The sequence below is a fragment of the Neoarius graeffei genome, chromosome 14 (assembly GCF_027579695.1).
Source record: "Neoarius graeffei isolate fNeoGra1 chromosome 14, fNeoGra1.pri, whole genome shotgun sequence".
In the NCBI taxonomy this organism is placed as follows: Eukaryota; Metazoa; Chordata; class Actinopteri; order Siluriformes; family Ariidae; genus Neoarius; species Neoarius graeffei.
The window spans coordinates 376,302-403,911 of record NC_083582.1 but is presented as its reverse complement, the minus strand read 5'-3'; the positions used below and the strand labels follow the sequence as shown (position 1 = coordinate 403,911).

General features: G+C 42.6%; 2 protein-coding genes across 3 annotated transcripts in view; one reads left to right on the top strand and one right to left on the bottom strand.

Annotated features, from left to right (window-relative positions):
* The window catches only part of LOC132897861 (zinc finger protein 271-like), a 101,189-nt gene extending 74,386 nt beyond the window's left edge, over nt 1–26,803 (bottom strand). For both annotated transcript variants that reach the window (XM_060939105.1, XM_060939106.1), the window contains exon 1: nt 26,700–26,803. The gene's annotated coding sequence lies outside the window, so the exon portion shown is untranslated. The remainder of the gene's footprint in view (nt 1–26,699) is intronic.
* On the top strand, nt 3,214–5,949 carry LOC132898639 (E3 SUMO-protein ligase ZBED1-like). The gene is made up of 3 exons (XM_060940361.1): nt 3,214–4,060; nt 4,771–5,409; nt 5,555–5,949. The coding sequence occupies exons 1-3, from the start codon at nt 3,214–3,216 to the stop codon at nt 5,947–5,949; spliced, it is 1,881 nt and encodes a 626-aa protein (XP_060796344.1).
* Nucleotides 26,804–27,610: the final 807 nt, after the last annotated feature.

Genomic DNA, 27,610 nt, shown 5'->3' with positions numbered 1-27,610 from the left:
AGTAACGTTATCTACACTATATTAATATTTTTGTGGGACAATGTGAGATAAGACATCTATCAAATTTAATATATTTTTGTAGTTATTAAAATTATGTTACTAATTACTGGCCACTGACGAGGACAAACGCTTTGTTCCTCGACATAATGTGCATTGCACGTAGACATTTTTGCCTTTTATTTCAAGTAATGAAAAGCAATGGCTGTATTTCCAATGTGAAAGCGCAGTGCTGGGCTGACCGCTCGCCATCGCTGGGTCTTCTGATTGAAAGAGCGCGCAGTAGTGCAGTAGGCGTGACCTACCTACGTATGCTGTCCAAATCTACTCTGATTGGCTTACTGTGCCGTTGTCTCGCGTCTCCCCGCCCCACACGAAAGCAGAGGAAAGAAAGGCTGAATGAGCAGCGTGCCAGATGAGAACAGCTTTAATAAAGTAACGCATAGTATTTTATTGTAAGTAACGGGAACGGCGTTATAACGATGTAAAAAGTAATTAGTTAGATTACTCGTTACTAAAAAAAGTAACGCCGTTAGTAACGCCGTTTATTTCTAATGCCGTTATTCCCATCACTGCTTATCCCAGTCTCTACTCACTCCAACCCTTAAATGACAAGTATTCAAAAACCATTCAACCGGTCAACAACCATTTCATTTTAGCATTTCAACATTTTTACAGTTTTAACATTTCCTTAGTCTGCAACTATTCAGGTGCGAAATGCAATGCGCCGGACTTTTGTTGTGCGTGCGTGCGTACTGTCCAGTGTGAAAAGCAGAGAACAACACACGGCTCGAGAAACGGCGGGATATGATTGCGGGCTAATGTGAATATTCTTAGCTTCAATCAGATATATGAAACACAAATGTTATTAAGCCGTTGTGGTTATGAAATGATTCAATGCCCTGTGCGTTTGATATGGTGTTCAGTGTGACTTGCTCTCCCCTCGTTTGTAACATGAATTGTGTGCCGCGTGTGCCTTGGTTGGGGTTACTTTACGGGGCTGGAAAAAGTTAGCTGTGTCTTACCTGGCTCAGCTGCACTGCCTTTGCTAGTACCTGCTGCATCATCCGAATCTTTAAAATATTTATGCAGTGAGCCCCTGAGTCTCTTGGTTTCTTCCTCTCTTTTTCTCTTTTCTTTTCTGTGCTCCTGACTTGTGCATGTTGGCAAATGGCACGCACGCTGATTGTCGAAGCGCTATGATCGAACGATATCGTTTTTTCCCCTTAATCAAAGAGTCAGACCAAACCATTTTTGCATTAGGGGTGGTAGGGGGTTCTTGACGCCTTTTTCAAAGACGATAAAGGCAAAAGATCTAGAAATCATTTATTGAACGCAAATATAGCACATTTCTCCCCCAAATCAACACATTTTGAAATGAAATAAAATAATCGCAACTTCATGAGAGCCCAGTTCTGGGCCCTCCCCATTCCTGGGCCCGGGACAACATACCCGTTTGTCCCCCCCTGTCGGCAGGCCTGTGCACCATCATCAGTTGGGTTTTCTTCTGGATTCATTTCAGGTTTTTTTTTTTTTTTTTTATTTCCTCTTACCATAAACTTTTCTCTGCTGCTCTCTCACACTCATTCGCTCTGCTCCTCTACTACCACCTTTCTGCTACACTGCACCACATGGTGAAAAGCTGCATTGTCATTGGTTGAGGGAGAAAGCCAAGATGATGCAGAATTAGGGGGCGCTTGAGATTCCCTTTGGAAAAGAAGGAGCACTTGTTTTGATGCAGCTTATGTAATAAACTGCAGAAGAAATCATTGACATTTAGAAATGAGATTGCATAGAGGTGTGAATCGAGATCGCGATTTTATTATGATTAATTGTGCAGCCCTAGTCTGTACTGCCATTAACCCTCTCAAATGAACTCATCCATGCCCACCAGAACCGGGCAGGTATGTAAATGTGAAGGGAAAGTGGGGAATTAGCACTTCCGGAAGGAGGCGGGGCTACTGGTTCGTGTCCCCGATGCACTTCAGGCTTCCCCTGATCGAGCAGGGGTGTGCAGGATAGCTGTGAGTATTCAAGGGGGTACACATCAGGCTTTGGTGGATTCAGGTTATAATCAGACCTCCATACATCAAAGCCTGACTCCATGCGGGGCACTGGGCAATGAACGTTTGGTGAAGGTTAAGTGTGTGCACAGTGATGTACAAAAATATCCGCTGATGCCCACCACTATCCACTTGTGTGGAGAAAAGCATAGCATAGAGACCGCAGTTAGTTCGAGTCTCACTCACACACTGATCCTGGGGACCGACTGGCCAGGGTTTAAAACATTAATGAAACAAATAATCGTGGGCGAGTCCGGCAGTAGCACATCCCTGGAGGATCCTGCCACAACATTGGCTGGGGAGGCGGCCTCAGGCACTTCTGCGTCAGTTCCACGTCATGACAACACAGAGTGGGGAGAGCCCTCCTTCCTCTCTGGGGAATCCCTTAGGGAACTTCCCATTGGAGCAGGCTTGTGACGAGTCTCTGAGACACACCTTTGACCAAGTGAAAGTAATTGATGGTCAAATCCTCCAGCCTAATATTGCGCTTTCCTGCCTGCATTTTTGTATCAAGGATAGGCTGTATTGAGTGACGCAGGACACTCAAACTAAGGAAAAGATAACACAGATGTTGGTCCCAAAGAGCCACAGGGAACTTTTATTCCATGTGGCTCATCATAATCCTATGGCTGGGCATTTGGGGCAGAATAAAACACTAAATCAACTCATGGCCCGTTTCTGTTGGCCAGGGATTCGTGCCGATGACCGCAAGTGGTGTGCGGCTTGTCATGAATGTCAGCTGGTAAATCCAGCAGCCACACCAAAAGTGCCATTAAGTCCATTGCCACGGATGGAGATCCCCTTAGAAAGAACTGGCATGGATCTCATCAGGCCATTAGATTGATCTGCATGCGGGTATCGCTTTGTATTAGTCATTGTGGATTAGGGCTGAACGATCTATCATTTTCGACCGAAAATCGCGATCTCCGACAACACGATTTTGGGATCGTCAAAGCCGCGTTTTTTCTCAGTGCTCCTAAACTGACCCATGTTTTGTTTCGTCAATAATTTCACACATGTATGCTCTGTGTATTGCCCCAGCATGGTGTAAAAACACTCTGTGTCAGCCACCAATCAAGAAGCTGCATGCTGCGCATGGACAGGTCACGTGTTATCCACTCCAATCAGTGTAGCTGGTCATTCAATTTCAGACATGGCTGAAGCAAGAGCTGAAGCGGAGTCAGGGGATTTGATCCCAAAGAAAAACAGCACGTCGGCCATTTGGCAGTATTTTGGATTTGAAGCCTCAGATGAACATCAGAAACAGGTGCTGTGCAAAACATGTCATGCAAAAGTGGCTACATCCGGTGGAAACACTACTAATTTATACCGCCACTTGAAAGTTCACCACGTGAATTTGCATGAAGAGTGCATGGCGAAAAAGACCCACGAGACGTCTAGTAGTAGTGAAAGTACTTCGGCCAAACAGACAATTACAACTTCTTTTGCCAGTGTAACTCCGTATGACAGAAGTAGCCAAAGACACAAGGAGATAACTGCTGCAGTAACAAACTACATTACGAAGGACATGGTGCCTGTAAACACGGTCACCAAAGACTCGTTTAAAAGTTTACTCCGCACAATGGATAAGAGGTATGTTCTGCCCTCCTGCACATACTTTAATCAGGTTGCCATCCCACAGCTCTACGCAGAATGTAAGGCCAAGGTGGCGAAAGAGCTGGAAGATATTGAGTTTTATGCGTCAACTACTGATATGTGGTCAAGCAGAACGACCGAGCCATATATGAGTCTGACGGTGCATTTCGTCAATGCCAACTTCGAGTTGAGAAGTCGCTGCCTGCAGACCGCATACTTCCCCACTGACCACACCGGAGAGAATATTGCCATGGGGCTGAAAGAGTGTTTGTCAAGCTGGGGTCTAAAAGAAGAGGCCCAGACGTGCATAACAACAGACAACGCTACAAATATGATAAAAGCAGTGGAACTTAACCAATGGACCAGACTGCAGTGTTTCGGACACAGACTGCATCTTGCAATTGGTAAGTACAGGAACCTGTGTTTGTGCGAGTGTGTATTTTTGTAATTAAGAGTGTGTATTACCTTTGCAGAGTCCCTCTAGTCTCTGCTATATTACTCTGCCCTCTCTGTCCCTTAAAGTCAGTTTACCGGTAACAATCATAATTTGTTTGCCTGAAGTAGGTCTTGACTTTGTTTCGGAACACTGAAATACAGTTTGGGAGGGGAAAAAACGAAACACTGACAAGTTTGCCGTCAAGCTGTCGTTAGCTGACAAACTGTTAGCGCAAGGCTACTTTAACAATACAAACGCCATAGAAAGGCTGTCTATCGCCATTAGCAGCTTTATATTCAATATTTTGCATTAATTTCACACAAGTTTATTGCAAAATGCTTCAAGAACACAGGTTTTCAATATACATATGTGTAACTCGTGGATCATCTGCATTTTAAGACGGGTTGTGAGAAGACTAGAAAAATTAATCCTTTCATGGGTAAACTTTAAAGTCTCCCAATACTGCTTGTGTTTAACTGTGGAATGCCTAGGGGCAGAGAGATGCAGTGGCATTTTTTTTTCCTCTGAATGCTTTTTCTTACAAGATGACAACAGATGTAATCAATGGTATATATTATTAATGACTGTATACAGTCATTGTATATTATGGATACTGTGTTATGAGCTATCCTTATGGCTTTTCAGACTGTAATACTCATGTAATGTTTTTTTCCCCAGAAAATGCTGTCAAAGATGACCAAAGAGTCAAAAGGGCCACAGGACTTTGCAAGCAGCTGGTTGGGGTCTTCACTCACAGCTGGAAGAAGAAGGCGGCGCTAAAACAGGCACAGCAGGACTTACCTGAACACTCACTGATTACTGAATGTCCGACACGATGGGGCTCACGGCAGAAAATGATTGGGAGGGTGTTGGAGCAGAGCAAGGCACTGTGCCAGGTTCTGTCTGAAGACAGAAAGACACGGCACCTGGTCCCCACTTGGCAAGACACAGATGTCCTTGAATCCATAAACGTTGCCCTTGGTCCTCTTCAGGAGTTCACAGACGCCCTCTCAGGTGAGGACTACGTAAGCGTGTCATACCTGAAGCCAGTGCTTCATCTCCTAAGAACATCAACGCTTGCTGAAAGTGACCAGAACACGGATCTGACCAAGGAGATAAAATCAAGAGCTCTCCACTACATTGAAGACAAATACAATGACCCAGTGACACAGGAGCTCCTGGACATCACATCATTCCTTGATCCGAGATTCAAGACGGCCTACATCAGTGAAGAGAATGTCCCATACATCAAAGACAGAGTGAAGATGGAAATGGAACAGATGGCACAAAAGGTAAGCTGTCCTGTTTCTTTGTTTCGTAATACAAAATGTTACACAAATACAATTTATATTTTTACTATACTACTGGCATTTTTAAACTTTTACACACAAAATGCCTGGTGGTTGGTCTTAATCACAACTGACAGCAAAACATTGATGGCTCTTATTCCTGTGTGTTGCAGGAGCAGAGGGCTTGTGTCACAACCCATCCCATGCCCCCGAGTGCAGCAGAAGAACCACCATCCACCTCTACAGGAAAGCGAAAGCAAAAGCTAACCCTAACCCTGTCCCTGCTTCCTCCTCTACTGTGCAGTTGGAGGATACCATTAAAGCAGAACTGGACAACTACCTCATAACTCCTATTGATGGAGAGCAAGATCCACTGGCCTGGTGGAGAGTGCACCATGTCAACTTTCCATGGCTGAGCAAATTGGCTCGGAAGTACCTTTGCATACCAGCTACAAGCTCACCATCAGAGAGACTGTTCAGTGCCAGTGGCAATATTGTCACATGTCAGCGTGCAAGTCTAAAACCAGCAAAGGTCGACATGTTGGTTTTCTTGGCCAAAAATCTCTGAAGTGGTGTAGAGATGAAAGGGAAGAATTATTGATTTTTGTTGTTGTTCTGCACCCTACCCTGACATGGTGTCTTTGTTCATTTAAAAAAAGATGTTTCTCTTTTTGCTATTACTTATCTTTTGTTTACAGAATAGATGTAAAATAATTTAACCAATTTTAATGTTTGACATCTTTTGTAGATGGGGAAAATGCAGGGTCATTTGTACGTATGGGCGTAAAAATGCGTATAGACGGTATGGACGCGTCCATACCAATATTCAGCTGAGTTTAAAATGTCCATACCATTTTTGAATGGAGAAGCCGCGATGCGGGAAACGCTGAATAAAAACACCAAACGCGGTATCGCTTTCAGCTGATTTTCAGTTGTGAACAGACCTCTCAAAGATGGCTGACTATTGGTGGGGACAGGTAAAAAAGCTTTATGAAGCTTTGATTGGCCCACCTCCCGTTGCCTTGACGTTGCTATGGTTTTTTGTTGTCATTGGCTGTAAGCAGTAGCAAGCGGTAAAATCAGCATCCAGCTCGCTGCTACAGCAAAACAGCACACAGGCAGTGATGTTGGGCAATAAAAGAAAACGTAAGGAGGACATAAGACATTATTCTACCCAGTCAACGGTAAGCTATTCAAAACAAAATAGCCTTGTTAGAGAACCTCTTCAGACAGTGACATTTTCTTCTGCCAAGCGCTCGACTCCAATTGTTTAGCTTCTGCCTCAGAAGGCAAAAACACCTTAACATCTAGCAGTTGTATACACCGTAGTTAGGCCTATGTCACAATTTAATCGAACAACTTTCATAGTAAACACTTTTAACGCCGTGTAGTCCACAACAAAGCAACCCCGTAGAACAGTCTTCATTACAGGTAAATTGAAGCATATACTGTAGACTTATATGTAGACTAAATGTGCCCTTTACTGATTACATGTACATTGTGCAATGCATCATGTGCCATTTAAAGCCAAAACAGACATTATGTTATTTGAATAGGATGCAACAACAGAAAGCCTGCCAGGTTGTAGTTCAGGGAGAGGACAGTGTGAGTCTCAGGTGAGCTATCAGCATAAGCTTGACCTTCTACAATGCTATGTGGTCTTATGAATGTTTTCATTAAAAACATACACATTGCCTGTTTCATATTTTCAAGAAGAAACCATTGGTTAATTGAGTGTGGCCTTTTTCTTAGGAAACTGTTCCAGGCAGCATCAGAGAGTGTAGAAGTGAGGGAGACGGCAGTGGAGAACAGAGTAGCGTAGGAGACAGCCTGGATATCCAGTCCAAGCCAAATCAGCCTCATCCAAAAACCATTCCTGTTCAAAAACTGTCTGATAAGGTCCTACATTTTCAGGAACATTGGTACAGACAATACCCGTGGCTTCATTATAGCCAAACAGTAAAGGGAATTCTTTGCTTCCACTGTGTAAAAACATACACAATAAATAAGAGTGCACTGTCCAAAAAGGCAGACCCAGCCTTCTCCTCCAGAGGATTCTCTAATTGGAAAAATGCTCTCCTTAGGTTTTAATGTCATCAGAATAGCAAAGCTCACCATCATGCAATCACTGTGTGTAGTCAGGAAGGTACCCCAGTAGATGCACAACTTTCAAGTGCATTAGCAAGACAGCAAGAAAATGGCAGATACTGCCTACAAAGCATTGTAGGTTCCATAAAATTCCTTGCTAGACAGGGCTTGGCATTACGTGGACACAGTGATGATGAAGGTAATGTTTACCAACATTTGAAACACAAAGCCAAAGAGGATGCCCGCCTCTCTGACTGGCTAACCGGGTCTTGTGATTACACATCTCCACTAGTGCAAAATGAAATAATGCAGTTGTTGGGAAATAGCATTGTCAGAGATATTGCAAAATCGATACAAGCTTTCCCTGTCTTGCAGTACTCCATCATTATTGATGGTACTCAAGATATCTCTGGTGTAGAGCAGGATGCATCAGATACAGTGGTGCTTGAAAGTTTGTGAACCCTTTAGAATTTTCTATATTTCTGCATAAATAATATGACTGAAAACATCATCAGATTTTCACACAAGTCCTAAAAGTAGATAAAGAGAACCCAGTCAAACAAATGAGGCAAAAATATTATACTTGGTCATTTATTTATTGAGGAAAATGATCCAATATTATATATCTGTGAGTGGCAAAAGTATGTGAACCTTTGCTTTCAGTATCTGGTGTGACCCCCTTGTGCAGCAATAACTGCAACTAAACGTTTCCGGTAACTGTTGATCAGTCCTGCACACCGGCTTGGAGGAATTTTAGCCCATTCCTCCGTACAGAACAGCTTCAACTCTAGGATGTTGGTGGGTTTCCTCACATGAACTGCTCACTTCAGGTCCTGGAGCCACAACATTTCGATTGGATTAAGGTCAGGACTTTGACTTGGCCATTCCAAAACATTAACTTTATTCTTCTTTAACCATTCTTTGGTAGAACGACTTGTGTGCTTAGGGTCGTTGTCTTGCTGCATGACCCACCTTCTCTTGAGATGGACAGATGTCCTGACAATTTCCTTTAGAATTCACTGGTATAATTCAGAATTCATTGTTCCAGCAATGATGGCAAGCTGTCCTGGCCCAGATGCAGCAAAACAGGCCCAAACCATGATACTACCACCACCATGTTTCACAGATGGGATAAGGTTCTTATGCTGGAATGCAGTGTTTTTCCTTTCTCCAAACATAACGCTTCTCATTTAAACCAAAAAGTTCTATTTTGGTCTCATCTGTCCACAAAACATTTTCAATAGCCTTCTGGCTTGTCCACGTGATCTTTAGCAAACTACAGACGAGCAGCAATGTTCTTTTTGGAGAGCAGTGACTTTCTCCTTGCAACCCTGCCATGCACACCATTGTTGTTCAGTGTTCTCCTGATGGTGGACTCATGAACATTAACATTAGCCAATGTGAGAGAGGCCTTCAGTTGCTTAGAAGTTACCCTGGGGTCCTTTGTGACCTCGCCGGCTATTACACGCCTTGCTCTTGGAGTGATCTTTGTTGGTCGACCACTCCTGGGGAGGGTAACAATGGTCTTGAATTTCCTCCATTTGTTCATGGAGTCCAAACTCTTTAGAGATGGTTTTGTAACCTTTTCCAGCCTGATGAGCATCAACAACGCTTTTTCTGAGGTCCTCAGAAATCTCCTTTGTTCGTGGCATGATACACTTCCACAAACATGTGTTGTGAAGATCAGATGTTGATAGAGCCCTGTTCTTTAAATAAAACAGGGTGCCTACTCACACCTGTCATCCCACTGATTGAAAACACCTGACTCTAATTTCACCTTCAAATTAACTGCTAATCCTAGGGGTTCACATACTTTTGCCACTCACAGATATGTAATATTGGATCATTTTCCTCAATAAGTAATTGACCAAGTATAATATTTTTGTCTCATTTGTTTAAGTGGGTTCTCTTTATCTACTTTTAGGACTTGTGTGGAAATCTGATGATGTTTTCGGTCATATTTATGCAGAAATATAGAAAATTCTAAAGGGTTCACAAACTTTCAAGCACCACTGTACGTGGACCAAGACCTAGTACCACATGAAGCTTTTATAGGTTTATATGAGGTCTCAGGTACTGGTACTACAGGAGAGGCAATTGCTAGAGTGGCCAGGGATGTTCTGTTAAGGCTGAACATTCCCATTTCTGGTTTAAGGGGACAAACCTATGATGGCGCTGCCAATATGTCAGGTGTACACTCAGGAGTGCAAGCTGAAATGAAGAGGCAGCAGTCATTGGCACTCTACATGCACTATGCGGCACACTGCGTTAATTTAATCACACAGTCAACATGTCAGTCAAGCCCTTTAATTCAGGATGCTTTGCAGTGGGTCCATGAATTGGGCACATTAAGTAAGCTGTCAGGAAAATTTAAAGGTATGTTTTCTGCAGCAGTCGCATCCTCAGAGGGACCATCGGCATCACTGAGACCTCTCTGCCCAACCCAGCGGTCTCAAAAGTAGCCGGTCACTGGCGGCAAATCGCCGGCTATGGCTTGTTATGCCGCCGGCTATTGTCAGTCGAGTCACAAAATTTAATATTAAATATTTCTGACAGCAAAAAAAGTTGTGAACGTAAATTACATCCACTATGTCATGTATGTCCGTTGCCACGTCAACTGTGTTTACATCCTTGACACGAGTGCAGCCATTACTGCCACCTGTGTTGCCAGATTGGGAGGTTTCCCGCCCAATCTGGGCGGTTTTAAGTGCATTTTGGCGGGTTTTGAACATAAGTTGTTGTTGTTTTGAACGTAAGTTGTTGTTTTGAACGTAAGTTGTTGTTGTTTTTTTCCAGTTACAACTTCCACAATTATTATATTTTAAATAGGAAATGGATTAAAATGTCATATATACTTTTATAAGTATAATGGGATTAATTGTATTGGTTTTAGAAGTTTTGAGAGTGAATATAACATTAATGCTTGGAATTACATTGGAAATGAATGCGGGTCTAAATAGACCCGCATTCATTTCCAATGTAATTCCAAGCATTAATGTTATATTCACTCTCAAAACTTCTAAAACCAATACAATTAATCCCATTATACTTATAAAAGTAATTATTTAGGTACTCCTTAATGTAAGGAAAGTGATTTTTTATTTTTCTACATGGATTTGGAATTACTACACTAATTTCTAGACATGGGTCTAAAAAGACCCGCATTCATTTATAATGGAAATGTAAGTTGTTGTTGTTTTTTTCCAGTTACAACTTCCACAATTATTATATTTTAAATAGGAAATGGATTAAAATGTCATAAATTAGGTAGTTTTCTATGTACAACACTATTATTTATTTTATATATTATAAACAAGCACAGACAAATAATTGATCTATTATTGCAGACATGGATCTAAAGTGACTCACATTAGGAACTAAAATATATTTGCAACTGTTTCCAGTCAGGAACACAAATACTGCGGACCACTGTTGATCACTGTTGACCTGTTGATTGTGAAGAATCAGAACTTCAAAACTCCAAAATGACATGCCAGAGGTCATACAGTACTACAATAAAACCAAAGGAGGCGTGGATCTCATGGACCAAATGGTCCAAACATACACATCAAAGCGGCGAACAAGGAGGTGGCCTATGGTGCTCTGGCAAAATGTGGTCGATGTTGCTGCTCTGAATGCATTCACTGTTTTTACAGCACATCACCCTGATTATATGGGTGGTGTGCCAAATGCCCGGCGCCTCTTCATCAAGGAATTGGCTCAAGAGCTAATCATGCCTCACATGAGGAGGCGACTGGAGACCAGTCTCCATCTGCAGAAGCATGTCATTCAGGCAATGGAGATGTGTGGCTTACAGAGGCAGTTCATCCAGCCACAGGAGCCAAACCGTGTCTTGCAGAGTAAGAGAAAGAGGTGCAGCCTGTGTCCCTATGCGCGAGACAAAAAAAGTGTCTCACTCATGCTCCCGATGTGCACGGCCTGTGTGCAAAGAACACAAATTCACTCAGGTGATTTGTGAAATGTGCAAGAACTGAGAAAGCTGTAACAATGTAGGTCAATACTGACCTTTTCCCATGATTATATGCAGTTTTACTTAGTGTATTTACATACCAGGTCCGTTTTATAGTGGTTCACTGACATTATCAATTTACTGTTTAGTATTCATATTTTACAATCTCAGTCACAGTCATTTTACTGTTTTACATGTTTTATGTAAAACATTCAGAATTCATTCAGAATTCATTCAGAATTATAGAATCAGAATTAGATTCATTCAGAATTATTTCTGAATATGTCATTCAGAAAATAAGTTCTTGTTACAGTAAGTCTTTGAATAAACTCTTTTCATGCAATGCTCCGAATCAATGTATTGTTTTATACTTTTAAATAATTTAAATATCATAAGTCAGATATGAAATAATTGTAATTTTGAATGATTTAGAAGTCCCAGACAGGGGCCATTTGGCCTTTTTACCTAGAAAACCCACAAGAGGGCCAATTGGCCCCAAGTCCTCCCTGTAGACATTCATTTTGTTATGGAAATGTGGCTGTTAGTTACCTTACAGCTTAGAAATGAAATCTTACAATGCCTGTTGAATGTTGAATCTCTGCATCTTCGTTCCTTGGAGAGGAGCTTCTTTCACCACAAAATTCTTGAGGGAACTGAAGCGATAGTCCATGTGCACTGAGTTATTTATCCATCAAACAATTGTCTGGTTGCAGTCACATGAGTCGTTATGGTCACATGGGACATTCACATGTTCACATTTTAGAATAGAATGTGTTTTTATTCCTCATTCTCACATTCACACAGAAGTAGCCAACATGACTTCACCACTGAAGTGTGAAGTGTGTGAAATGTGACCCCCTCACCTCATACACTGCCACTAACAGCCTCATTACCATAACAAAATGAGTGATTAGTGTATTGGGGAAAAGCGGTCGGGCCAAATGGCCCCTATGTGGGTCTTCTAGGTAGACAGAAAAATGCTGGGACTGCTATACATTTTTGCCAAAGAAAATACTGCAAAGAACTGATCCTTGAACAGTATTACATAGAAAATGAAAGCGGGTCTTTTTAGATCCATGTGTCTAAATAATACATAATTATGTAAAATGTCTTCTACTTCAAAGAGTAACCATAAAGTATGAAAATTAAGTATTGGTGCTGGGAATAAATACTCCATAAATCATAAAAAGATGCATTATTGCATGAGGAATCAAGATCATTTTACAATATAGCTAAGAAAAACTAAGCCTTTGGTGAAATTGCATAGAAAATGAATACAGGTCTTTTTAGACCCATGTTATGCATTAAAGGGGTATTAACAAAAAAGGTATTTTTACATAAAATGCAATGATGCCAAAAATGAAATGAAGCTTTCTAAGGGACATAAACAAGTCAATTGAGGAATTAATGGAGTATTGAGCAAAAAAAATGTATTATGATAAAGATATAGAAAATTTTAAACTCTGCCGGGTCTATTTAGACCCATCTTATGCACTAAAGGGTTTTAATACAAGAAATTAATGGATGCCAACGTTTTTGCCAAAATGGTATTTTATTTTCCATTGTTTAGGCAGCTTCAGCATCATACTGTGAGATTCTGTTCAAATTGTTTTTTTTTCTTCTATGAAGCCTGAGACATTTATTTTATTAGTTTATAATTATTGTTTAATTTAGTCTTCAGGAGAGACTGCCTGCACACAGTACTAGTTAGGGATGTCCCGATCAGGTTTTTTTGCCCTCCGATCCGATACCGATCATTTGATTTTGAGTATCTGCCGATACCGAGTCCCGATCCGATACTTCTTATAATCCATAAAAAATAATAAAGACGAGGAAAGAAACGGATCCAGGATGTTCCTCATTTTTTATTTAACACCTTATTTTAACATCCAACAACTCCGTTAGCAAACAGAGCACTTACGTGAGGCAGTTTGAACAATAAATAACAAATTTAAAAAAATAACCTTAAAATACCTGGCAGGAATGTAAACAAAAAAAAATAAAGTGCCACAGTGCCGGTAATTTGCTTTTAAGAACGCATCTCTCAGTGGTGTACAGTAATTTCAATTAAGGAAATGAACGTTTTTCTTGATGAAAACAAGCATTTCTACCCTTTCAGGTTTGAGCCCGTTTCTTTTGTCATCCAACAACAACAAAAAAAAGATCTCATGCTTTGCTTTCCGCTTCGAACTGCTTCCGTGTTCAACTTTGCCGGCAACAGGCAGCCAATAACCAATAGCGTCTCCACTACAAAGTGATGTCATGCCGCACGCGTTGATGTTGCTGTGTTGAGACAAGAGGTCTGGTCTCACTCTGTGCCAACGCATAGCTATTGATGTGTTAAAAATGAGAATATATTATATAGATATATATCCGATCCCTGATCGGGAGGCAATGCCCGATTCCGATCGAGTCTGAAACCATGTGATCGGGCCCGATTTCCGATCACGTGATCGGATCGGGACATCCCTAGTACTAGTATTAATAGTTTTTTTTCTTACATGAAAGCTGAGGCATTTATATTATATTTTAAGGTAACTTCATGTTGTGCTGTGAGGTTCTCTGCACTTTAACTTTTGAACCAACAGGTGCATTTGGATAAGTAAAGCCTATTTTTCTGCATTTTTTGTAGTCCTGGTAATCTTTTATATTGGTGAAGTTGTTTATAGGATCATTTCTCAGTGTCTGTTTTTTTTAATCAATAGTTTTTCAGTAATAACTTAATATTTAACATATCACTCAATTTTAAACAACCCCCGAACCTCCCCCATGGGCTGCCCCCATAGTCTCCAAAATTTCTGTGGGAAACACTGGCGTGCGTAACAACGCTAATCAAGCTTAAGCTAGACGACCCGCCTCAAATACCCGTCCCGGGTAAATGTTATCCCAATTTTAGATGGCCTGTTCCAAACCATCCCACCCCATGAAAAATTCATACTTGCATATCTCTCTCTCTATCTATATCTATATATATATATCTATATATCTGCACGCTTTGCGTGCATTATGTCTGCCACTGGCAGACATTTTACCATTTTGCACCCTGCTGTAAATTATTTGTACCCTGCTATTCTCCCAAACTTTGAAGCCCCTGCCAACCAGGTGGACAGTGAGGGGGCCTGCAATCAGAGCTGTGCTCTCGCAGTACGAGAGTGTATTATCCAGTTTAGAGGAGATGGGTGCCAACAATTCCACAAGCTCAGGGGCAAAGGCCAATGGGCTGAGAGAGAGATTTGAAAAGGGGAAGACAGTGCTTGGCCTTCTTTTCTCAGTTGAGATTTTTGAGGTCCTGGAAGTTCTAAATAAGTCCCTACAAAAGCGAACTGAGACAGTTTCTGGCATGATGGATGCAGTTGGTCATGTGAGGTCCACTGTTAGAGTTTACAGGAGTGAGACAAGGTTTCAGGACATTTTTAATAAAGCAGTGGAAATGATTGACTCCCTTGAGATCAAACCAATTCAGGTACCCCACCAAAGGCAACCTCCAAAGCGCTATACTGGAGGGGCAAGCCACCATGTTGCAAAAACACCAGAGGAATGGTACAGGGCAGAATACTACAAAATGTTGGATTGTGTGGATACCCAATTTGAAGTAAGATTTAGCCAGCCTGATTTGAAAATCTTACAGGAACTTGAGAATGTTTTGATGACAGGGGAAGTGAGTTCTGTTGTAAGTGAGTATCCAGAGCTTAACAGTGTCACTCTTAAAGTGCAGCTGACAATGTTTCACACAAAGTACCAAATACAGTCCATCTCAGATGCAGCCGGTCTATTTAGAAGCATGGGACCTGAGGTCAGGGGCCTATTTGATCAGGTAGAAATCCTTTTAAGGCTGTTATTGGTCATGCCTGTGTCTTCATCAGAGTCCGAGCGAAGTTTCAGTGCTCTGAGGAGACTGAAAACGTGGCTCAGGTCAACTATGACACAGGCACGGTTGAACCATGCTGCTGTGTGTCATATCCACCAGAAGAGTTTGGATGATCTTAACATTAAAGACATATGCCAGTAGTTTAGCTGTAGAAATGATCGCCGCCGCCATGCATTTGGCTCTTTTGTCAAAGAGTTGGGTAGTAAATAGGCCACATTTTTGTCATATGATCCTGTAACAGCAAGGAGTTTCTGTTTGCAATCTCTCTCTCTCTCTATGTCTGTCTCTCTCTCTATGTCTGTCTCTCTCTCTCTCACACACACACACTAATAAATGCTTGTAGGTAATGCTAAATGTTTACTTATATTTACTTTTTTCTTGCTCATTGTTTGCATGGGGCAGCACGGTGGTGTAGTGGTTAGCGCTGTCGCCTCACAGCAAGAAGGTCCTGGGTTCGAGCCCTGGGGCCGGCGAGGGCCTTTCTGTGTGGAGTTTGCATGTTCTCCCCGTGTCCGCGTGGGTTTCCTCCGGGTGCTCCGGTTTCCCCCACAGTCCAAAGACATGCAGGTTAGGTTAACTGGTGACTCTAAATTGACCGTAGGTGTGAATGTGAGTGTGAATGGTTGTCTGTGTCTATGTGTCAGCCCTGTGATGACCTGGCGACTTGTCCAGGGTGTACCCCGCCTTTCGCCCATAGTCAGCTGGGATAGGCTCCAGCTTGCCTGCGACCCTGTAGAAGGATAAAGCGGCTAGAGATAATGAGATGAGATTGTTTGCATGTATATGCATATGTATATATGCATGTGTATATGCGTATGTATGTAACCTCTGCAATAAAATGTGAAAATGTAAAAATGTGAAACAATTGTCACTTAACCCTTTCAACTTAATGAATAAACATTTTTGCAAAATGCACTACAACTACCAAAACTCTTCACACTTCTACCACCCATACCTACATTACTTCCAGATTCTGAAATTGCAGTAACTCAAAAGGAAGCACATGATGTTTCAAATGTGTGAAAATAGTAAAAGTTGTGTGAAAATGAAGCAGCAGCACATAATTTTGATTGACTGTGTTGTTGTATTTTGGGTAGGTCATCCACTACAGCGAAATTCACAGCAACTTCAATGTCCACTTTCTCTGTGTGATAATGTATTGCCCGTATACATGCAGATATTAGCCTAAGTCTAAGGCCCAATCCCAATTCTAATTTCTACCCCTACCCCTCCGCCTTCCCCTTGGCCCTTCCCCTTGAAACTGAGCTACAAGGGATAGGGCTTGAAATTCAACCCTTACGTATTGGGATAGCCCTTCAACGATCGCATACGTCATCGCGTACCTCCGTCAGCGTTTACGTTAGCAAAACGCGACCAAATGCGTCATTGGCTGCGACCAGCCGCTACAGTCAGAGCCAGAGGCAGAACCAGAAATCTCTGCTGGCAGGGTGTGATTTGTTAACTAACACCACTGAATGGGATATCTTTGGCGCTTCGTGCACCACATCCGACAGAATGAGGTGTCAGAACACTCATGTAAACAATAAAAGCGAGAATAACAGAACAAAACGTACGCAGTAAAGCAACCAAAAACAATACTCACTCCCAAAGCTTTTTAGCAGCAGCTTGGATTTCAGAAATCGCTGCTCATTCTCAGCTCGAAAGCGAATCAAGCGGCGTGTTTCCTCTGGATAACAACTTAAAACATGTAAATAAGAGAAAATACATTTATGACAATCTTTCGCCGCGGGAACCGCCATCTTTCTGAAATCCGCATGAAATCTCGCTGAAATCCGCATGGCATTGTGGGAAATCACTCAAACCCCTTCGTTCGGAGTCAGCTCCAGGAAAATCTCCGTTTGGAGGGGTAAAGAAGCCCTCCCCCTTCCCCTACCCCTCCGCGTTAACTGGGATTGGGATACCCCTACCCCTTCACGTGAACGCGCAAAATGGAGGGGAAGGGCTAAGGGGTTGGTCCAAGGGGTGAAATGGGATTCGGCCTAAGTGTACCTGGTGCTAAAAATCAAAATAACACAAAGGAATGGACAACCAATCATTTGTACAGTGTAGGCCACATTTCGTGCGACAACCATGGCGCACTGGGGCACTTGGCCAAATTATGTCCCCACCAATATCAACACCATTTTTACGCCCTTGTTTGTACGTTTTTTATTATTATGTTTTATTTTTACTACCATTACATTTCATTTCCTCTTGCCACTTTGTGTGAAAAAGAAGCACAGGCTTCTGAGTACAGGGGTTGAATTTCTGTAACTGCTGCTGATGTTGTTAATATTCATAAGCTAGCTCCCTTGAGCCATTCTTGCACTACTTTTAAGGTAAGACTTTTTTGCTCTACTTTGTTGTTTATTATAATGCTTATGTACATTCTTTTACAAAAGTGCAATATTTTGATGCTGCTGAGCCATTGATCAACCTTTTTTTATGTCTGATATGTTGTAGATGGGAAAAGTAAAAGAAGCAAAAGTTTACTTAAGAAAGATGGCTCTCTTTTTATTTTATTATAACTTGTTCCTCAGGCACTCAATAAACAGGCCTACATTTGAAATCTGTTGACCTCAGTTTTCATTCTTGCATTAGCTTTATGGAATTCATTGTATTAATTAATTTGCACTGAAACTCGATTTAAAGAAAAAAAAATTGTGGTTGAAATCGAAATATCTGCCAGAAAAATTGCAATTCAATTTTTTCTTAAAATCGTTCAGCCCTATTGTGGATCATGCAACGTGATACCTGGAAGCAGCGCCTCTCCGCAATAGCTCAGCACACAGTGTTGTGGAGGTGCTCTTCCCATGAACTTTGCAAGATGGTGGCGCATAAGAATGCAGCAACTTCACTCTCCTCGATGCGGCTGTTCCTTTTGTCTGTCTTGTTTGTTTTTTTCATCGGCGGGAACCTTGACATACAAATGGCAAGACTTGTTAAGGACTGGGACACTGTGCGGTGACTCGGATTTCACCAAAAGTTTTTACATCGACTATCTGCCGCCAGAGATCGCATGACCAGCGGAGTGTTCGTGGATCACCATACCGGGTGGAAGACGCAAGAGGCAGCGCAGGGAACAATGCCAGAACCGCGACTGCAGAGCCGGCATTCAGGCCCGACTGAGGAAAGCCCCGCACAGGCCAGTGCTATCCAGCATCTTCCTGACCAACGCCAGATCGCTTAATAATAAGATGGATGAGCTAATGCTGATCATTAATGCACAAAAATCAGTACAAAGCTGCTTGCTGATGGCATAGGTCGCATTAACCGACAATTGTCCGTCATTGACGGATTTTTTTTAGCTATGACGGAAAAATCTGAAGGCCGTCGGTCATTTTGACGGATGTTTACCGTTACCATTACCAATAACAATAATAGCCTAATAATAACAATAATAAAACATAATGAAACACACAATTGAAATTATTGGCAAGTTGTGGCAGAGTTTTCTTACATACAGTATACATAGTCTTCACTGCCGTCACTTTCAATCTGAGCCGACGTTGCGGCAGTCTTGATGTTCAGTGCATAGGCTACTCATGTATACATTGTAGCCACTGCGCAAGGCTGTTCCCCCCATCGCGCTCCTGACCGCGCTCTGACTTTTCTAACCACTAGCACAGTGAGCTGTATTAATGTTTCCCTTCTCTGCAGAAGACATGTCATTTTTGCTATTAAAAAAAAAGAGATGCATTGGGTTGTTTGTGTCGTTTCCCTGCCTGTACAATAGCGCTCATTTAGGCTAGTTGTTTTCTTGTTTTTAAATGAAACAAATGTCGATTTATTGTATTCTTCCCCAGCAAACTTAGGAAGCTTAGGAACATCACTGCTCGAATATCTGCTAAACTATCATTTTAATGAGAGCACGGGTAGACAAACTAACATTTAAACATAACTTCGTTTTATTTAAGACCTTCTGTGTCAGCCCACTACGGGTCACCGCGGGGTGCAGCTGCACCACTGGTGCAGAAAGACCGCATGCTGCAGGATTTCCTCCCTATGAAGAGAGTACTAGCAGGGTCGGGAAATCCAACTTTCAGAGGCTCTTGCCGGCTTCTGATCACTTCCCTGGGAGAAATGTTTCCCGACTTCAGAACTTTGGCTGAAGTGGCGCTGGTTATTCCAGTCTCCAGTGTCGCAGCAGAGCGCGGGTTCAGCCTTCAGAATAAAATTAAAACGTCAATGAGAAGTCGTCTGTCCGAGGCAAAGACACAAAATTTAATGACAATTGCCTCGGCAGCAGTGTCCATTGACGACTTTGATTATGCACAAGCGAGCTCCCAATTTAAATCCATGCGGGCCAGAAGGAAGTTTTGAGCTCACGCAAACAGGTCAAATTAGATTGTCACTTAAATCGTTGTAGTGGACTGTTCATATTTTAACTGCAATTGTCTTGCTACGTTGTAAAATAACACTGTTCATATGCCCGTTAAGGCACAACAGCCGCAATGATTTTAGCGGAGGGAAAATGGGTTCACAAGTGACCGAACGTCAGAATCTCTGTTCATCTTTTTGCATCATAAATACATAAATAAATGATTAAATAATACAAGCTTGTTCTGTGAATTAATTTTTAAATGAAAATGAGTCCATGAAAACACAAGTTATTAAATATATAGCATTTATAGCCTATATACATTGTCATTTAAAAGTTAAAATAAAATGACAGATAATAATGGACAATGACAGAATTTTTACGACCCTGTCCGTCAAAATGACGGACAATAAAAAAGTCTAACGTAACCACTGGCTGATGGTGATAACAGAGACGTAGCTGCACTCGGGAGTCCCGGACAAGGCTATCATGCTAACGGGACGCACAGCACACCGGGCTGACAGAAACGGTGAGTCCGGTAAGAGCAGAGGCGGCGGGCTGTGCATCTACTCTAACAACAGGTGGTGTACAAATGCGACAGTGATTGAGAGACACTGCTCACCTGATCTGGAGTTTGTCACACTGAGATACCAGCCTTTCTGTCTGCCGCGTGAGTTTACCGTTGTTATTGTCATGGCTGTTTACATACCACCCAGCACTAATGCTAATGTAGCATTAAACATCTTGCTAACAGCCATTAGCATACTGCAGTCTTTGCATCCCGTTGGGATTTTTATTGCGGCTGGGGACTTTAATCATGTAAACCTACAGACTGTCCTCCCTAAATTCCACCAGCATGTTACATGTCCAATGAGAGGTCAAAACACACTGGACCACGTATACAGTAACATTAGGGAAGGCTATAAAGTCTCTGCCCATCCTCACTTAGGCCAGTCTGACCATTTATCCCTCTTTCTCACCCCAGCGTATAGACCTCTCACTAATGGCCCTTTTCCACTACCCTTTTTCAGCTCACTTCAGCTCGCTTCAGCTCACTTCAGCCCGACACGGCTCGCGTTTCGACTACCAAAAACCAGCACGACTCAGCTCGTTTCAGCCCTGCTTAGCCCCTAAAACTCGCACCGTTTTGGAGTGGGGCTGAAGCGAGCCAAGCCGTGCCAACTGAGGTTGGGGGCGTGAGCAGACACTCCCCTGTGCACTGATTGGTGAGGAGGCGTGTCCTCACATGCCCACACACGCCCCGCGAGCGCGCTGGGATCTGTAAACACCGCAAACCCGGAAGAAGAATAATTACGAATTACGAGAATTTCTGAAGCCTTATGCGCCTCGCCTCATCTATACGCTCTTGCCAGTATCTGTTGGTGTTGTCGGTGACAACAAGCCACAGCACCAAGACCAGCAACACTAACGACTCCATGTCATCCATGTTTATTGTTTACTATCCGGGTCGTGAGACTACCGCTTAAAAGATCACTGAATCAGTGACATACAGAGCATCGTGGACGAGTTCGCGGAGCGCAAGGCTCGTCGTATGCCCTTCAAATAATGCGCGCAGTAGGCTATTGATGTTTTATTATGAGCCATGTACAGTATGTCACCTAATGTTTTTTTGTTTCTGAGTTACATGTTCGTTTGAAGGACTTAATGTACAAAATAACGTTGAAATTGGTAAACACAGTGCATTCAGTGAGGTTTGCACCGCCCTCCTTTTATTTCTGACTCTTCCTGTCACCGTTGCAACCTCTGAGCGCTCATTCGTATGCCCTTCAAATAATGTGCGCAGTATAGGCTATTGATGTTTTATTATGAGCCATGTACAGTATCCTAATGTTTTTTGTTTCTGAGTTACATGTTCGTTTGAAGGACTTGATGTACTAAATAACATAGTTGCACCCGGTAGTGTTGAAATTGGTAAACACCGCAGTTGCGGACATTTTGTAGCCTAAAATGATGTTATGATAAGCTTTAATAAAGGGCCCGGTCATTTGCCCCGCCCCCGGCCCGGCTCTGACTTGTTCCGCCACTGTCACTGATGTCACTGTTTGCGCTGCTTAACGACATCACGTGACGTCCACCCACTTTCGCTAACTCCACCCAATGTGTCCACCCACTTCCAGCCAGCACGGTTCAGCGCGGTTGTAGTCGAAATGCAACTCCAACAGCCCCGCTCAGCTCGACTCAGCTCGACTCAGCACGGCACGGCTCAGCCGCGTTTGTAGTGGAAAAGCGGCATAAGAAAACTATGCCTAGAGTGAGAGACACAAGGATTTTGCCTGAGAACGCAATTCCACAACTGCAGGACTGCTTTGAGTGCACCAATTGGGACCCATTTGCACAACAGGATTTAGAGGACTATACATCCATGGTTTTGTTTTACATTCATACTTGTAGTGAAAAAGGTCACTGTTGAGAAATGAATATGATGTTATCAAAACAACAAACTGTGGATGACCAGGGATGTCCAGCAGCTGAGAGACCGTGACACAGCCTTTAGATCTGGCAACATGGAAGTGTACAGCGTTGCCAGACCCAACCTAAAAAGGGGCATCAAAGAGGCAAAAGCAGCCTACAGTAGGAAAATCGAGGGACACTTCTGTGAGGGGGACCCCCAGCGCATCTGGCAGGGAATCCAGCACCCCACAAACCTTAAGGGCTCCACAAATTCAAACACCAGTACCAGCAGGAACCTAGCTGAGGAGCTCAACCATTTCTTTGCACGTTTTGAGGTGACTGAGGCAGAGACTGGGTCCACACTGTTATCACCCATGAATGACCTGGCACTCACGGTGAGTATGGAGGTGATCAGGAGAATGCTCCATGGTGTGAACCCCAGGAAGGCTGCCAGTCCCAACGGTATCCCAGGAAGAGTACTGAAGGGCTGAGCGGACCAGCTGACTGAGGTATTCACTTCTATCTTCAACCTCTCTCTAGCCTCCTGTACTGTCCCCAAATGCTTCAGATCTGCCACCATTGTGCCCATCCCTAAGAAACCATCTGTCAGCAGCCTACGTGACTACAGACCTGTAGCTCTTACCTCAATGGTTATGAAGTTCTTTGAAAGGCTAATGCTAAAACACATCAAAGCCTCTCCCCCTCCCAGTTTGGATCAGCATCAATTTGCATACAGAGCCAACAGGTCAACAGGAGATGCCATCAACACAGCCCTCCACAGCGTGTTGACACATGTGGAATGACCCGGTGCATATGTAAGAATGTTGTTCGTGAACTTTAGTTCTGCTTTTAATATTATCACACCCAGCAGAATGATGTCCAAACTTTACAGTCTGGGTGTCAGCCATCACATCTGCAGATAGATCAAGGACTTAACAGACCGTCCACAGTCAGTTAGGCTGGGGTTCCACCACTCCTCAGTCCTGGCCCTCAGTACTGGTGCCCCCCCAGGGCTGTGTACCGAGTCCTTTACTATACACCCTATACACCCATGACTGTACACCTGTCCATGACAGCAACATCATTATTAAATTCGCAGACGACACTACTGTAGTAGGACTGATACATAATAACGACAAGACTGCCTAAAGGGATGAAGTTCAGAAACTCACTGCTTGGTGTTCTGACAACAACCTGGTACTCAATTCCTCTAAAACAAAGGAGTTGGTGATAGATTTTCAGATGAAGAGGCAGGAACCTGCCCCTCTTTACATCAAATGGGACATTGTGCAGAGGGTCAGCAACTTCAGATTCTTGAGAACACATATCTCTCAGGACCTCACATGGACTATTTAACACCACTGCTCTTATGAAAAAAAGCACAGCAGAGACTGTACTTTTTGAGGTCACTGAGAAAAGTCAACCTGTCCCAGAAACTGCTGTTGTCCTTTTACAAATGTTCTGTGGAAAGCATCATCACCCACGACATCTTGGTGTGGTTTAAGAGCTGCACCATGGCTGACAAAAAGGCTCTGGAGAGAGCCAGGAAGTTGGCACAGGACATTATACGGACACAGCTGCCCTCACTGACAGATATGTATAACACCAGATGCTTGCGCCATGCAGAAAACATCATTAAGGACTGTTCTCACCCAGGAAACAGCCTGTTTATGCTGCTGCCTTCTGGAAGGCACTGTAGCTTCATACAGGCCCCCACCTCCAGACTCATGAAGAGTTTTTATCCAAGTGCCATAAAACAACTCAACTCTTCATTGAAGTATGTGCAATATTCTCTGGACTGTCCAATACAAGTGTAATTACTCATCTATATATTAACTTGTTTTATGTCAATGTCTGCTGTATGTGATGTGTGCCGTTTTATATTACTTATTTTATATTAGCCTTTTTAAAATTTTAAATGTGTTTTAATATATTTTTTATATTACACTTATTTAACATTAGACTTTTATTTTTATACTGGATATACCACTTGAGGAGTTGCACTGAAATTTCGTTGTATATCTGTGCAATGACAATAAAGGCATTCGATTCAATTTTGCATTATCTCCTGAGTCGGGATTCCAAAAGACATTCTGACTGATCAAGGCACTAAATTTGTCACATACACTGCACAAATTACACAAATTATTGGGGATTAAATTGATTTGTATTAGTGTTCATCATCCGCAAATGGACAGGCTGATCGAATGATTTAACCAAACACTTAAAGGTCCCATGGCATGAAATTTTCACTTTCTGAGGTTTTTTAACGTTAAAATGAGTTCCTCTGACCTTCTTAAGTCACCCCAGTGGCTAGAAATTTCATAATGTGTAAACTAAACTATGTCCAACATTTGAGAATGGCGCATCAAAACGGCACGTTGATAAGCTCTTCCCTTTACTACGTCAGCAGGGGAGATGACACCCACGCCCCCCCCCTGGATTCCCACCCACTGTATGGATTGCCCCGCCCAGTTGTAGTGAGGAGACCATAGAGGACACAACAACATGGCATCACCTAAGCGAGCGAAACATGGAAATTGCGCTGTACATGGATGTGACAACACAGAAAAGAGTCTGTTTTTACTGCCGACGGGACAGCCCCTGAAGACGCAGTGGCTTAATTTTATTTACTTCAATAATACGCCGTCGAGTCTACCTAAGACGGTGTGTGTTTGTTGGAAGCATTTTCCTGAGGAATGTTTCCACAACTTGGGACAGTACAGGGCAGGTTTTGCACATCAACTGTCACTGAAGCCTGGGTCCGTACCAAGCATCCCTGCCGCATCAGCCACAAACACCGAACAAGTAAGTGTATAACTGGTCGTTTTGCCGTGTTTTAAAATCGGTGCGTTAGCCTAGCAATGGCTACATTAGCTGTGCAGCTAACCGCTTCCTGCAGTTAGCCAGGTAATCTGCGCTACAAAACTAAAGAGCATGCAGCATGCTATGTTAAACTGAGTTTAGTCTGGAAATTGACTGTAACTTATGAGCTTATGTTTGACTATTGCTCCGCAATGCATGTCTTCTGTTGGATAAGCGCTATGTTGCTGTAGTTGCTGCTTCTATCCTCTTTGGTTATAGAGTGCGTGTTCAAGCCTAGGGTATTATATGTTCGTAAACTACCACTCCGAACACTCTCTCACTCTGTTCTCTGTGTCACGTTGAGTTTACAAAAGGAGTCCGAGGGAGAACGGGGTTTTGTCTTAGCAGCATGGCTACAGGCGCTGATAGCAGCGAGTATGTGTGCACGCAGCTTGGTCAAGCCCCTCCCCCCATGGCCTGCCCCCACCCTCTACCCTTCCCCGCCTCCTGCTTCTCATTAGCAAAACGACGCACTGGGAAAAGCGCTGAAATGGGGCTTTCTCCCAGGAGGCTATATTTACGTGCCGAGGGTTCATTTCGAGAAAGGCTGCGGATACAACATCCGGAAGCCTCCACGAGCCCATTTAATTCAATGAACAGTTGATAACATCAAAAAAATAATCTTCCTGTTAAAACTCTAATGAGTTTCCTGGTTATACAATTGCATTTTTTTGACCATATCGGACACACTTATAGAAGGAAGTTATTTATAAATCATGCAATCGGTCATCATCCAAATAAAGATGGGTTCCCTTTCGAGGTCATCTCAAGGAGTTTTTCTCTTTCCACTGTCACCTCAGACTTGCTCATCAAGGATACATTTATTAAGTAATATATTTAAAATCTGTATTTTTCTGTCAAACTTGTTTGCAACAATGGCTATTGTTAAAAGCATTATACAAAAATCAAGTCAATTTATTGGACAAAAAACTGCACCGAAAACACAACCTCCTTGATAGAGGTAATAACAATGCTTTCCAATCTTCACATGAACTCAGCTAAATCATGATCAGTTATGACACAATTAGGATGACCCTCAGTGAACAATCTACACTTCTTCGAGGTGTAACTTTTTTTGTGAACAGAAGACAGTATGGCGGATGAAGAATAGCAGCGAGCACACCAACAGCCTGATAGAAGCATCAAGGCAGTGGAGATACAAATTACTTCTGGTCACAACTTTAAGAATAAAACCATTGCAAAAACAGGACGCAGAGCTTTGTGAGTTGGGCCTTTAGCCAAAGTAACAGATTTCATTGCTGCCAGAGCTAACTGTTAGAGTTCTCTCTCCAGGGATCAGAGGCTTAGAGCTCAACACCATACGATTCTTCCAGTAGCGAGATCTCCAGATTTGGGAAACCATGCCTAAAATAGTCCGCTATGATTTCATCTGTTTTCATGTTCAATGTGTAAAGCTTCCGGCTTAACATCCTGCAGAGGGGATGACGCTGCCTGATTGGCTTATATATAAAATAAAAAAAACGAGGGAAAAAAAAAGTCTGTAAGAAATCAAGCTGAGAAATAAAAGCTATAATTAAGAGGAAATCGCAATTTAGCAAAAATAATAATAATAATAATAATAATAATGTGATGGAAATTAACTTTAAGTGAAGATTATTTAAATACTTTCAATATACAACTAAGCAGGTTAGCCAAACTACAGCTCTCTCCTGAGTGGATAAGTAGTGCACTACCGAGAGTGCACACGGCATTATTTCAGACTGAACGGAGTTCACTAAAACAGTAAAGTGGGGATGTATTGGAACTCGACCACACACCTTCAGTTTAACTTACCTCAGGGTTTTAAATCCTCAGAGCCAGACACAATAACGTGCTTTTATTTTTATAACTCGAGGGGCTAAAGCTGTTCAGGCGAGCAGCGGTTTTTTCTTCTCCAGTGTTTTCTGTCGGTTGGAGAAGCAGCTACTGGACGCGTTACCGCCACCACCTGGACTGGAGTTTCAGGGTGGAGGACGCCTATCCCAACCCAACCCCAACACACTTCTACTAACAACAATTAAAATGTCGTTTTAAAAAGTGTAATAATATTACATGCCTGAACCCATTTGGTTGTCTGTGCTGTTTTTTGTTTTGTTTTTTTGTTTGTTTGTTTGTTTGTTTGTTTGTTTGTTTTTGCTGCTAGAAGCTAAAATTCTCTGTGGCTGGTTTGCTTCCAGTGGAACTGGTGCAAAGCACAAAGTGGGCAGAATAATAAAGACTTATGAAGGTAGGATAGTGCCATATATCCGAAGAAGAGCAGACTATGATTTGCACTTGTAAAACCCGTAATTCGCAACTTGTGAATGCGCATCTCAGAGTTTGTAAGTGTAACTTCAGATCCACACATCTGCAAAAAGCAAACTGCAAGCATATTTCACAACTTGTGAAAGCGCATCTTCGAATTTGCACTTGTAACTTCAGATCTGCAAAGCTGCACAACAGGATTTGCATGTGCAGGTTCCTATTTGCTCGCTCAGTTGCGTCATCCTTCTCACGTGATTTTTGGCACGATTCACTCGGATGGATTTGAAGGAAACGATTTGCGCGCAGAGACCAGGAATGCCTGTTCTACCACTTTTGTCCAGGAGGTGGCAGTGTGGTTATTGGCCATGCAAAGTCGTATATAGGGATAATATCTCAATAAACGGCTCTGTGGCCATGAATCTTGGTCTGCGACACGGCGCCACGAAAGCATGGAGGGAAGA